At 41.6% G+C, this 13,749-nt stretch overlaps 1 protein-coding gene across 1 annotated transcript in view; it reads right to left on the bottom strand.

Moving 5' to 3' along the window:
* Nucleotides 1–265: 265 nt before the first annotated feature.
* The window catches only part of MICAL2 (microtubule associated monooxygenase, calponin and LIM domain containing 2), a 266,678-nt gene continuing 253,194 nt past the window's right edge, over nt 266–13,749 (bottom strand). Inside the window, exons 34-36 of the mRNA XM_043972506.1 lie at nt 13,361–13,460; nt 7,400–7,473; nt 266–929 (exon numbers count right to left, since the gene is read on the bottom strand). Of these exons, the coding sequence (XP_043828441.1) occupies nt 745–929; nt 7,400–7,473; nt 13,361–13,460 (359 nt within the window). The 3' untranslated portion in view covers nt 266–744. The remainder of the gene's footprint in view (nt 930–7,399; nt 7,474–13,360; nt 13,461–13,749) is intronic.

The following is a 13,749-nucleotide window of genomic DNA, read 5'->3' on the forward strand; positions in this document are numbered from 1 at the left end:
AGCCTCAAAGGTTGTCTAGTCCGATTCCTTCATTTATAGATAAGCATTGAGTCCTGGAGAGATGCCCAATTCACAGAGGTACTAAGTGATAGACATGATTCGAACCCAGGTCCTCAGAATACAATTTAGTACCCTACCTCTCCACCATGCTATTGTCTTTTTCTTTCTTTCTTTTTCTCTTTCTTTCTTTCTTCCTCTTCCCTTCCCCCTTCCCTCCTTCCCTCCTTCCCTCCTTCCCTCCTTCCTTCCTTCCTTCCTTCCTTCCTTCCTTCCTTCCTTCCTTCCTTCCTTCCTTCCTTCCTTCCTTCCTTTCTTTCAAAAAACCTCTGTCTTTGGATTTTTTCTGTGTCTGTTTGTGACCTACAAAGAGAGAATGTGTTATAATTAGCCATTTTTACTCCCAGAGCCAGTAGCGTGACATTCGTGCAATGGGGAGGAGTATTTATCCAAGGACACTGTGATGCTAGTCCCTGGACAGGACAGTGCCAGGTAAAAGCTCCCCTTAGGGTATAGCTGCTGTGCATGCTAAATTCAGTTGTTCCTCTGTTGCTGAAAAGCTACCAGTGTAGTAGTGTGTCCCCTAAATTTCACCCGTCTGGGGCATAGCCCTAGTTGCCCACCGGCGTTACAGCTCTGGCACTAAGAATTTCCCCAATTGTGTTTCATCAGGCAACTTATTCTTTGTCTGACACACAAGATCCTTGAGCTGCCACAAATGACCAGGATGCATGCACCCAGGCTTCTTCATGATCTGCTGAGTTGATAAGCTCGGGATAACATAAAATTTTCAAAGTGTTGATCTTCGGCTTTTTCCTTCACTCTCTGCTCCTCTAAGGAATCCACTAGTTTGTCCCTCTGCTCGATCACTTTCATCATGTTGGTGAAAATCTCCTGTTCCTCATTCCGAACTTTTTCATCTTTTTCGCTCTCTAAGGGAAAAGAGGGGGAAAAAAATCACCTGTGTTAAAATCAGTCAGGGTATTTATTTTATTGGTATCTACATTCTTTGCTGTTGATCCACGGTCTCTTGTCAATCAATAAACAGGAAATGAAATTAAATGAGGAAATATCCCTAACAGCTGTAGATAGTCTATGATAGTCTGAACAGGGGGCAGCTCCAATTTCAATGAGCATGGTGAGTTTTTAAAAAATTAACTAAAGCTGTTTTTTTAAAAAATTAATTGCTATTGCACCAGTTTTGGCAGTAAGCATTTATTATTAATTAATATTATATGCCAGTAAAGGATTGACCACATGTCTCCCTCACTTCTCATGGTCTCAGACTGCATGGTAGAGAAAGGAGGGAGAAAGCTTTAGCATGGTAGTTAACCTGAGCTAGAGAAAAGCCCCCAAAGACCCATACTATTTCCCAGAGAGACAGCAAGTAGTCTCAAGGAGAGTTCGGAAAACCTACAAAACCTATCCTGTCCTAAGAGGGAGAGCCAAGTGCCAGCAAAGAGAGAGCTCCTGGTGTAGCCAAGAATTTTTGATAGAGGCAGGTCATTATACATTGATTAAAGCGAATTGGTTAGTGTCATTCATTTTCATTGGTTGACATGAGTTGAAGGTGGTCTAAATTAAAATGAACTCTACAGATGACATCAGGGAGAAGAATGTAAAAGACCCTTGCAAAGGGCCAGTATCTAGGTGTGATTTGATTCCATCACTGAGCTAGACAAAAGAATCAAGCTTGACCCTGGACAAGTCACTTAACCCTCATTGCCCTGCCCAAAAAAAAAAAAAAATCAAGCTCCATTTCTTTTGTTCCCTTGGTTTTGTCCCAGACAAGATCTGAACTTTCAAGGGGGGGGGGGGGGGGAAGGACTGAGGAACTGATCTCTGGATCTGCCAAGAAATCCATTATTAATATTTTCTCACAATGGATCATGAATCAATCACTGTTGACAACTGATGGTATTTTCTCAGTTGTTTGTGCCCTGCTCCCCCAAATTTCTTTGTGTGTAATATATACATATATATGCATGTTACTAATAAGTGTACATGTTCTTCATCACCCCCTCCCCTAAGTAGAATGTAAGCACCTTGAAGGCAAGAACTGTCCCATAGTAACATGGTAATAATGGCCTCCCTGCAATTCCTTGAATGCATTACTCATCTCCCAACTCCACGGGTTGTTTCCATGTCTAGAATTCTCTTCCTCTTCCTCTCTTCTTCCTCAATTCCCTGGCTTCCTTCAAGTCTCAGCTAAAGTCTTATCTTCTTCAAGAAGCCTTTCCAATCCTCCTTAATCTTAGTGCCTTCCCTGTGAAATTGCCCCTAATTTACCCTATTATCTTGTGTGTACATGGGTATGTGCATACTCTCTCCTCCATTATGCTGTGAATTCTTTGAGAGTAGGGATTGCTTTGGTTGATTTGGCCTTTTTCTTTTTGTTTTTGTGTCACCAGGGCAGTTCAGTGCCTGGCATATAGTAGGCACTTAATAAATGATAAGTTCACTGACTTTTTTCCTTTCCTTTTCTCTTTCTTTCTTTCTTTCTTTCTTTCTTTCTTTCTTTCTTTCTTTCTTTCTTTCTTTCTTCCTTCCTTCCTTCCTTCCTTCCTTCCTTCCTTCCTTCCTTCCTTCCTTCCTTCCTTCCTTCCTTCCTTCCTTCCTTCCTTCCTTTCTTCTTTTTTGTGGGGCAAGGAGGGTCAAATGACTTGCCCAGCTAGTTAAATGTCAAGGTTCTGAGGCCACATTTGAACTTAGGTCCTCCTGAATCCAAGGCCGGAGCTTTATCCACTGAGTCACCTAGCTGCCCCCAGTTCACTGAATTTTTTTTATTATTTCTTTTTTTTTTTAAATTTCCAGTTACATGAAGAGATAGTTTTCAACATTTGTTTTTATAAGATTTCTAGTTGCAAATTTTTCTTCCTTCTTCCCCTCCCTTCCCCCTCCCCAAGACAGCAATTAATCTGATATAGGTTATATATGTACAATCACATTAAACATATTTTTGCATTAGTCTTGCTGAATTCACTGACTTTAAAAAAAAAATTGTATCCCTAGTACCTAGTACAAAGTGATACTTAATAAATGCTTGTTGGGGGTGGCTAGGTGGCGCAGTGGATAAAGCACTGGCCCTGGATTCAGGAGTACCTGAGTTCAAATCCGGCCTCAGACACTTGACACTTACTAGCTGTGTGACCCTGGGCAAGTCACTTAACCCCCACTGCCCCGCAAAAAAAAAAAAAAAAATGCTTGTTGGGTTGAACTTTTTAATTGAACCCCTAGACCTCCAAGGATAGATGAGGTTGTGTGGGAGGGTGTAAAAAATGAAGAAGAATGAGATTTTTTCCTTAAAGGTGACAGTGAAAACCAGGGGCAACACTATCTATTCACAGTAGACACGCTGCCTTCTCTTTGTAATCAGCTTCATCAGCTTCTTCTTCTTTTTTTTTTAAATGTAGCCTAATTAAAAGCTACCACATTTAAGCAGGGACCATATGTGACCAGAGTATGACTATGAATGCTCAGTAAGGAATTCAAAATAAAGTATGGCTAAGTGATTTTTAGTGGTATGTCTCTCACCAAATTGTATTGTTGCAAATTAAACTCAGTATCCAGGCATATAAATCCGACATTAGTTCTGTGCAATGTGAGGAGCGTCCCATAAGCCTTCAGTTATGAGGTCTGCCTTGTTTAAATCATCCTCTTTCTTGTATTCATCTCTCTCCTTGCTTGCCTCTTGAAGAGATTTCAGTTCTCTTTCTGCTCATTCATTTCCCTTCCCCTGTCTGCTCCCCGCACTAGTCCTTCTCAGTAAGAATGGTCCTGAAGCTCTCTTAACCTGGGGTCCATGGATAGACTTCTGAGGATCTGTGAACTTATTTTTAAAGTATTTTATGGCCATGTTTCAATATTCAATATGCCCTTAAAATATTATTCTAGGGCAGCTAGGTGGAACAGTAGATAAAGCACTAGCCCTGGAGGAACTGAATTCAAATCTGGCCTCAGACACTTGATACTTACTAGCTGTATGACCCTGGGAAAGTCACTTAACCCTCATTACCCCACCAAATATATATGTGTGTGTGTGTGTGTGTGTGTGTGTGTGTGTGTGTGTATGTATATGTATGTATGTGTATGTATATATATTACATATATATTTCCAAGAAGGGGTGCAAAGGCTTCACCTGATTGCCCAAGGGGTCTATGATACACACAAAAAGCTAAGAATTTCTACTTTTGATTAGGGGGCATAGAGCTAGGAGGGACTTCAGAGGTCCTCTGAATTTTCTCCCCGCTCATTCATTCAACAAGAATTTCTTAAAGGTTTACTGTGTAAAAGCACTCTGCTAAGTGTCTCCTTCTGCTGACTTGGATTCTATGGGAAAGGTCAATTAGAACTCAAGTCAGGTCTTTAGTCAGATGACAATGGGAGGATAATGAAAATATTCTTGGGACTGTGGAGGCTACTGAGGTCTTATCTCTGCCCTCAATGCTTCAATGAGGGAACCAGGATCACAGGATCCCTCCTTGAACACCACTCTTCTCTATATTGTCTTCCTATATTAGAATTAGTTTGCAAGCTCTTTGAGGGCAGGACTGTCTTGCTTTTTGTATCTGTATGTCTGACACAGTACACAAAACACAGTCATTGCTTAGTAAAGGTTTCTTTTTCATTCATTTCTGATAGATTTAAGGCTGGCCAAAGAAGGGATTTTCCCAAGGTCACATGGCAGGGCTGGAAATCAGACTCTGACTCTGTTTCCATTTGTGGGTGCAGGTGAATGAAAGTCACCGTGTGATTTGAGGTGGGACTGTGAAATCTTTCTCTTCCTAACACCACATAATAATTGTTGTTGTTCAGTTGAATCCAACTTTCTGTGACCCCATTTGGGGTTTTCTTGGCAAAGATACTAGAGTGGTTTGCCATTCCTTCTCCAGCTTATTTTACAGATGAGAAAACTGAGGCAAACAGGATTTAAATGACTTGCCCGGGGTGACGAGCTAGTAAGTGTCTGGGGTCAGATTTGAACTCATGTAGATGATTCTTCCTGCCTCCAGGCCCAGCATTTGGTGCACTATGGTGCCACCTAGTGGCCCAGATAGTAATTGCCAAGCGCTAAAGAATGAAAGCTCCCTGAGGGCAGAGCCTGTGTTTTTGCCTTTCTTGTTATCTCCAGCACCAGGGACAATAATAAGTGGTTAATAAATACTTGCTAACTCACTGACTAAAAGAAGTAATAGAGACAAGAGGTAGGCTAGCTAGCTCCCTGACCACACTAGCTGTCCAGGCATAGCTCCACTTTTCTTTCTAGAGAGGTCAATCCACTCAGGCTGCTGGGAAGCCCTATCCTGGCCCAAGGGTTCTAGATAAACTTTGTGCTGAGTATCAGCATTCTTTTGGTCACCAGCTTGAAAACCTTAGTTATCACCGATTCTTCATTTTATCTCATCCCTCATAAGCAATCAGTCACCAAGTCTAGCTGATCCTACCTCCCCAGTACAGCTTGTATCTGTCTCCTTTATTCATGCCCTTCTTCACCTTTCATCTGGACCATAGCAATAGCCTCCTCATTGGTCTTCTTGCTACTCATCTTGCCTTCTCCAATCTACTATCCACACGGAGATATATTTAAGAGCTCTGGGTTGATCAAGTCACTCTCTTCCTCAAGAAGATTTAGAGGCTACCTACTTATGCCTCTAAGATAAGATACCAACACATCTATTTGGCATTTAGACCCCTTCATGATCAGGTTCCAACCATTTTCCCAGACTTATTTCACTTTATTCCACCTTACTTACTCTAATCTGGCCAAACTGGCCTATTTTGTTGGGTCCATATTGCTGAGCTCCTCTCCCTCCTTATCTGTCTCTGGGAATGCCCAGCCCCTGCAAGGCTCAGTTCAGGTGCCTCAACACCGCTATAGATGGGATTTCCTGATCTTCCTGGCCACATTGCTTGTTCTTCCCCTCCCCCAAATTAGTTTGGATGTAAAGGGGTGGACTGGCCAATGGAGGGACAGCCCTTTGAGCATGAGTAGCTAATCCCCCACTTGGTTTCAGTCCCTGTAATTCCTACAATGACATGGCTTTCCTTTGTATTTCCTTATCTTGGGTGTATTCTATATCTCTCACCCTGTAAGTACCAGCTCCAAATGTAAGTTCTCCAAGGGCAGAGATTGTTTCACTTTTGGTTTTGTATCCTCAGCACTCAGCAGCACAGTATTGGGCACAAAATACGGTCTTGAGAAATGCTTTCTAATGTACTGTTTGATAAACCCAAAGACCTGGGGCAGCTAGGTGGTGCAGTGGATAGAGCATTGGCCCTGGATTCAGGAGGACCTGAGTTCAAATCTGGCCTCAGACACTTAACACTTACTAGCTGTGTGACCCTGGGCAAGTCACTTAACCCCAATTGCCTCACCAAAAAAAAAAAAGAAAAGAAAAGAAAAGAAAAAGATTCCAGCTTCTGGGATAGTAATTCAGTATTTGACAAAAACTGCTGGGAAAACTGGAAGAAAGTATGGCAGAAAACTAGGCATAGACCAACATCTTACACCTTATACTAAAATAAGGTCAAAATGTGTACATGATTTAGACATAAAAGGTGATACCATAGGTAAATGGTACACTTCGAGAATCCTAGAGAATCAACTAAAAAATTACTTGAAACAATTAACAACTTTAGCAAAGTAGCAGGATATAAAATAAATCCACATAAATCATCAACATTGATATACATGACCAACAAAGTCCAGCAGCAAGAGATAGAAAAGGAAATTCCATTTAAAGTAATGGTAGACAATATAAAATACTTGGGAGTCTACTTGCCAAGACAAACCCAGGAACTCCATGAACACAATTGCAAAACACTTTTCATACAGATCAAATCAGATCTAAATAATTGGAAAAATATCAATTGCTCATGGATAGGCCAAGCTACTATAATAAAAATGACAATTCTACCTAAATTAATTTACTTATTCAGTGCCATACCAATCAAACTACCTAAAATTATTTTATAGAGCTAGAAAAAATAATAACATAATTCATCTGGAAAAACAAAAGGTCAAGAATATCAAGGGAAATAATGAAAAAAATGCACAAGAAGGTGGGCAAGCTGTACCAAATCTAAAGCTTTACTATAAAGCGGCAGTCATCAAAACTATCTGGTACTGGCTAAGAAATAGAGTGGAGGATCAATGGAATAGGTTAGGCACAGGAGACACAGTAATAAATGACTTTAGTCATTACTGTTTGATAAACCCAAAGACTCCAGTTTCTGGGATAGGAACTCAGTATTTGACAAAAACTGCTGGGAAAACTGGAAGAGAGTGTGGCAGAAACTAGGCATAGAGAAATGCTTTCTGAATTAAACTGAATGGAATTCTCTGCCCGGGGCCATCCCTTTCCTTTGGATGTGGATCTAAACGATAACCCCTTAACTCACCTTGCATGGACATTTTTTCTCTTAGCTTCTGCTCCAGCCGGCTTTGGTGGTCTTCCAATTCTAATTCTTGTGCCCTGAGCATCACAAAATAGGGGAAAATGATAAATATTAGAGATCACAATTTTGAACAAGAAGATTCAATCATAGCATTTGGTCATCCTTCTGTAGCTGGTGTCTCTAAACTTCCCAAACAAAGGTTTGCTGCCCCTGAAGTCCCTATCTCCAGTATGGCTAAAATGATCAGGCCGTACGTAGTTCTTGTCAACAGCATAGGTAGAGTGCTGCACTTGGAACCAGGAAGAACTGAGTTCAAATTCTGCCTCTGGGGCTTACTAATTTGTGGCCATGGACCTGTCAATCAACCTCTCTGAGTTTTAATTTTGCTCATGTGTAAGATCAAGATAATAATATCTGTAGAACTTATAGCTTTGCTGTATACTAACAGTAACAGTTAACAGAAAGCATCATAAGTTTGCAAAGCCCATTATATATTATGTCATTTCATCATCACCACATTCACTGAATTAGTTATTATTATTATCCCCACTTTACCTATCATAGGATCCGAGGTGGAAGGAAACCTTAGAAGCCATTCAGTCTAACTCCCCTCATTTTATAGCTAAAGGTAAACTGAGGCTCAGAAAGGATAAGTAACTTGTTCAGGGTCACACAGCTAGTAAATTTCTGGGAAGGTATTTAATTCAGGTCAGCTGCATCAGGGGAGGCATTATTTTATACATTTTAAAAACTCAGATAAGTCACCAAAGTGATTTTCCAAAGTGTAGGTCTGCCTGTCAGAGATCTATGGATAAGGGAAGAGTTCATGACCACACAAGAGATATAGAGGTTCACGGATGGTAAAAAGGATGATTTCAATTACATAAAATTTTTAAAGTTCCCCAAAAGCTATAAAACTGTGCATACCCTTTGACTCAGAAATCCCACTAGGTAGATACCCGAAAGAGATGAAAGAAAAAGGAAAAGGACTCATGTACAAAAAATACTTAGAGCGACTTTTTGTGGTGTTGAAAAATGAAAACCATCTTCACCTATACCTCCTTCTTTCCCTGGCTTCTCTCACAATTCAGGTTCTACCTTCTGCAAGAGGCCTCTCTCCAGCTCCCTCTCCCCCCAGTCTCGGTATCCCCTGAGGAGTAGTACAGGGGAAGACCCTAATTTCTGACCAGTTTTTGTTATTTGTTGTCAGGGTTCATTCCTTGAGGGGAAAGAGGATGCAGAGTTTCCAGAGTGGCTGGCCGGCTAAGGACAGACCAAACCCAATCTTTAATGTTGGGAGTCCAACGATCATAATAGAACAAAAAAAATCCTTTTTCATAAGCCCAGGAAAATAGAATGACCTCATCAAATCATAGATCTGAGAACTAGAAGGGCCAATGAAGGTCCTCTGGTATAAGCCCCTCATTTTAAAGTTGAAAAATATGAGACGCAGAGAGGGTCAGTTATTTCTGATGGCCATACAGTTAGTGTCTGTCTGTGGTGGGATATTTGAAGACAGAGCCTCACATTTGTACTTCCAAGTATAACAATAAAAGTCCTTTCCCCCCAGCTCCATAATGTGTGAGATATAAAGATAATACCTTATGTGATATTTCTCTGCATGCAGGCCACATCCTCTTCAGCACCTAGCACAATGCCCTTCCCAGAATAAGCCCTTGATAAATGTTTATTAAATTGCTGAATGACAAAACCTTATTAATACTGGCTTGGTTCATTCAGAATTTGTAATAGCTAAGCCTGGGCTGGGCTGAGATGTATTCCCAAGAAAAGCTTTGCTAAGTTTGGCAAATAACTCCCCAAAGAGTCTTCGAAGTGATATTTTTGGTGGGCTGAAGGGGTGGAGGGGGTGCTGCTGAAAAAGGAGAGACAAAAACCCTGCAGGTCCTGATGAGGGTGAGGTGCATGGGGGAAGCAGGAAGACAGAAGATGAAGATGAAGGAAGAGGAACTTTGGGTTTCACTATCTAAGAGATGGGTCAGTTTCAAGTGATATTGAGGTCTCACTGAGTGACTGTTGGGTACTCAAAGGACAGTGGACATGGAAGTCTCACAAGCTCAAACTGTTATAAGACACATCAAGGAGCAATTTTAAAGTCACTGAGCAGGGTAGTAGATGATGTGAAGAAGAGGAAGATGCAAACCAAGTGCTGAAGTCATTGATGAAGGTAGAAGTAGATCTTGGAAAGCAAAGAGGACTGAGGCCAGGTTGAAAAGAGTGCAGTTAAGAATAGATGTCCAGGGGGCAGCTAGGTGGCACAGTGGATAAAGTTCTGGCCCTGGATTCAGAAGGACCTGAATTCAAATCTGGCCTCAGACACTTGACACATACTAGCCGTGTGACCCTGGGCAAGTCACTTAACCCTCATTGACCCACCAAAAAAAAAAAGAATAGATGTCCAGGGGAAGCTAGATGATACAGAGGATAAAGCACTGGCCCTGGATTCAGGAGGACCTGAGTTCAAATCCATCCTCAGACACTTGACACTTACTAGCTGTGTGACCCTGGGCAAGTCACTTAGCCTTCATTGCCCCACCAAAAAAAAAAAAAAAGAATTCATGTCCAGTCAAGTATAACAGATGTTATGAATATCAAACAAAGGCTATGTAGAGATGGGAGTGATGGGAAGTAAAGAGTGTGTCTTTTTCCCTTGCTGTCCCTACCCTCTGATGGCAGTGGGAGGAGAGAATGAGCAATGGAGAGGGTGGTAGTAAGTGTGGGAGCCTCCGGAGGAAACCAGGTCTCCATTGTTTCCACGGGATAGAAAGGAACATATCAAAAAGGAACATATCAAGGATACACAAATATATAAAGGATACACAAATATATTTAAAGGATAGATAAATATATAAAGGATAGATAAAAGGAAGATATCAAAGATGAAGGGGAACTTATTAACAATAGGGAGGGAGAGGGTTCAATGGGAGCAGAGAAAGTGTGGTGGGCCAAGAGACCAAAGAGGGATAAGGTGAAGTCTTTTTTTTTTTTTTTTTTAGTGAGGCAATTGGGGTTAAGTGACTTGCCCAGGGTCACACAGCTAGTAAGTGTTAAGTGTCTGAGGCCAGATTTGAACTCAGGTACTCCTGACTCCAGGGCCAGTGCTCTATCCACTGCGCCACCTAGCTGCCCCAAGGTGAAGTCTTATAGGAATGAGAGTATGGGGGGTAAATAATGGATAGGGGAAATGGCTCATTTCTACCCATGGTGGTAGTATGGAATGAGAGAAACCAAATTTTTATGGGAGCCTCCAAATTCTGATCAGAATGTTGGTTTGATGGAGTTTTCATAATTCTATCCCTCTGGGTCTCCATTTTCTTATCTATAAAAGAGGGCTCTGAACCACATGACCAGATTGACCTCTTTGAGTCCACGATGGACTCTCTAGGCACATCTGTGCTCCAGACACTTAATTGCAGCAGGCAGGCAGGTGGCTTTGATTGGGGAAATTTTCTTATTTCTGGGGAAGGCCTAGTCTCACCCCACCCTACCCAGGACCACCCTCAATTACATAACCATTCCTTTTATATGGACCAACAGTAGGGGTTCTTGACATTTTTTGCATCATGGGCCACTTTGGAAATCTAGTAACTCCTATGGACTCTTTCTTGGAATAATATTTTAAAATTTTAAATATAATAAAATATAGATGATTGCAAAGGGAACCAATTATATCGAAATACCATTAGCAAAATATTAAAAGTTCCAAGAGCATAGACTGGCTAAGAACTCTTCTGTTATTCAGTCAACAAGCATTTATGAAGCCCCCACAATGTGCCAAGCCCTATGCTAAGCACTGGAGATATAAATAAGGCAAAGTAGTCCCTGTCCTCAGGGAGCTCACAGTCTAATGCGGGAGACATCCTGCAAACAAAACATAGACACAGACAAATTGGAGGCAATCCCAGGGAGGCTGCACCGGCATTCAGGAGGACTAGAGAATGGCATCTTGTGGGATTTTAGCTGAGACTTGGAGGAAGCCAGCAAGGCCAGATAGAGAAGAGCCGGGAGATGATTCCAGAGCATGAGGGAGGACCGGAGAAAGGGCACAGTTGGAAGATGGAGCATCTTGTGTGATCAACAGCAAGGGGTCCAGTGTCCTCAGATCACAGATTACACACAGTAGAATGAACTGGGAGAAGACTGAAAGGTGAGACAGGGCCAGGTTAGGGGGAGCTTTAACAGCCAAACGGAGGAAGTGGTATTTGATCCTTTAGGTAATACGGAGCCACTGGGTTTTCCTGAATGGGGCGGGAATGATATGGTCAAACCTGGGGCTTTAGGAAGATCACCTTGGCAGCAGAGTGGAGGATGACTTGTGGGAGGGAGACCAACCAAAAGGCTAAAAGTGATGAAGGCCCCCAGGTGCACTGGGTGGTAGCTGTGTCAGAAGAGAGAAGGGGGCATATACAGATATATGGATGTATATACATATACACAAGTGTATACACACAGGCATGTATGTGCATATATGATATATACCATCACATATATGTGCAATGTGTTAGGTTTATCTTTGCACACACATCTCAGATAATACATATGATGTATAATCTCATTTAGAATGTATAGTATCAGAGAATATTCAATATATTCATGATACACATACATACATGCATGCATTTGTGTATGCATGTGTGTATTTGTATATGTCTAAATTCCAGGAGAGGACAGTGTGATTGGTTGGCATAAACATAAAAGGAGAGATCATATAGATATACATATATGCATGTATATCATACAGAATATAATATATTATCATATACAATACATATCATACATGTGTGTATGTATCAGTCTGAAGTCCAGAGAGGACAATGTGATTACCATAAACAGAAAAGGAGATATTATATAGATATATCATATAGAATATTACATGTGCATATCACATATAAAACATTTATTATATGTGTGTGTATGTATGTATGTATCAGCCTGAAGTCCGGAGAGGACGGTGTGATTAGCATAAAAAGAAAAGAAGATATCATATAGAATATTATAGATGTGTATCATATATAATACATATCATGTATGTGTGTATGCGTCAGTCTGAAGGACAGTGTGATTGCCATAAACAGAAAAAGGAGATATGATATAGATATATCATATAGAATATGACATGTGTGTATCATATATAATACATTTAATGTATATGTGTGTATGTATGTATCAGTCTGAAGTCCAGAGAGGACAGTGTGATTAGCATAAACAGAAAAGGGGATATGATCTAGTTATATAATATGGAATATTACATGTGTGTATCATATTTAATATATGTGTGTATGTATATATGTATCACTCTGAAGTCCAGAGAGGACGGTGCGATTAGTATAAAAAGAAAAGAAGATATGATATAGATATGGATGATATAGATCTCATATAGAATATTACAGATGTGTATCATATATAATACATATCATGTATGTTTGTATGCGTCAATCTGAAGTCTAGCGAGGACAGTGTGATTGGTAGGCATAAACATAAAAGGAGAGAAGGAGGGTGAGTGATGATAGCAGAGCAAAGGTCTGGAAGCAAGGAGTGTGCCTCCAGCCCCTTTCTTTTATGGATTTGAGGGAGTTGGGACCCAGAGAGGGTCAGAGATGGGGAAGGGGCCTGTTCCGGGGCACCGACAGTTCAAACCCAGGTCTCCCAGCTCCCAGGCCGCACACGCCCTTCTCAGTAGATGCCATCCAGAAAGCCTGCTCTTCCATCTCTATTATAGCTGTGCAAAATCTCTCTCTGCTATAGCCTCAGTGCCGGGAATGGACAACTGGAGAGTGTCCTCACTAATAGGCATATGATATGCAAGACATAAAGTGGCAATTTGCCTCAATCAGAGCTGTACATGCATCAGGAGGGAAAACAGGGGCCCTGAGCAGAGGGGCGGCCGCCCTCCCTCCTGCCCACGGCCCGCCTAGGCCTCGCTGTTGTCTGTGTTTCTTTACTTACATGATCAAGAGCTCAGATTCATATCGCATTAATTTATTCTTCTCCAGGACCAGCTTAAACCATTGATGCAGGAGCCGTGCCTCATCCTGTGCGCCTGAATCTGTTTAAGAAATAAAGCAGAAATGTGTTCTATTGGACTTCTGCGCCCTGTGATCACACGGCCCTGGGGCCACCTTAACCTGGCCATGTTTGCCTCAATAAACCCACGCTGGGTAGCAGTCGCTGATGCGCTGTTTATACCAGGAGCCTGCGGGCAGGACAAATAGAGCGCACCTGTGTACACTCTGGGCCCACGAGCTCCCTGGCAATGAAGTTCACTTGGAATTTTGGTCAGGGCAGTTGGACTTTGAAGGCTGGGGGTGGGGATGGAGTCTTGCCCTGGATTCTCA

The sequence above is a fragment of the Dromiciops gliroides genome, chromosome 6 (genome assembly GCF_019393635.1).
Source record: "Dromiciops gliroides isolate mDroGli1 chromosome 6, mDroGli1.pri, whole genome shotgun sequence".
Classification (NCBI taxonomy): Eukaryota; Metazoa; Chordata; class Mammalia; order Microbiotheria; family Microbiotheriidae; genus Dromiciops; species Dromiciops gliroides.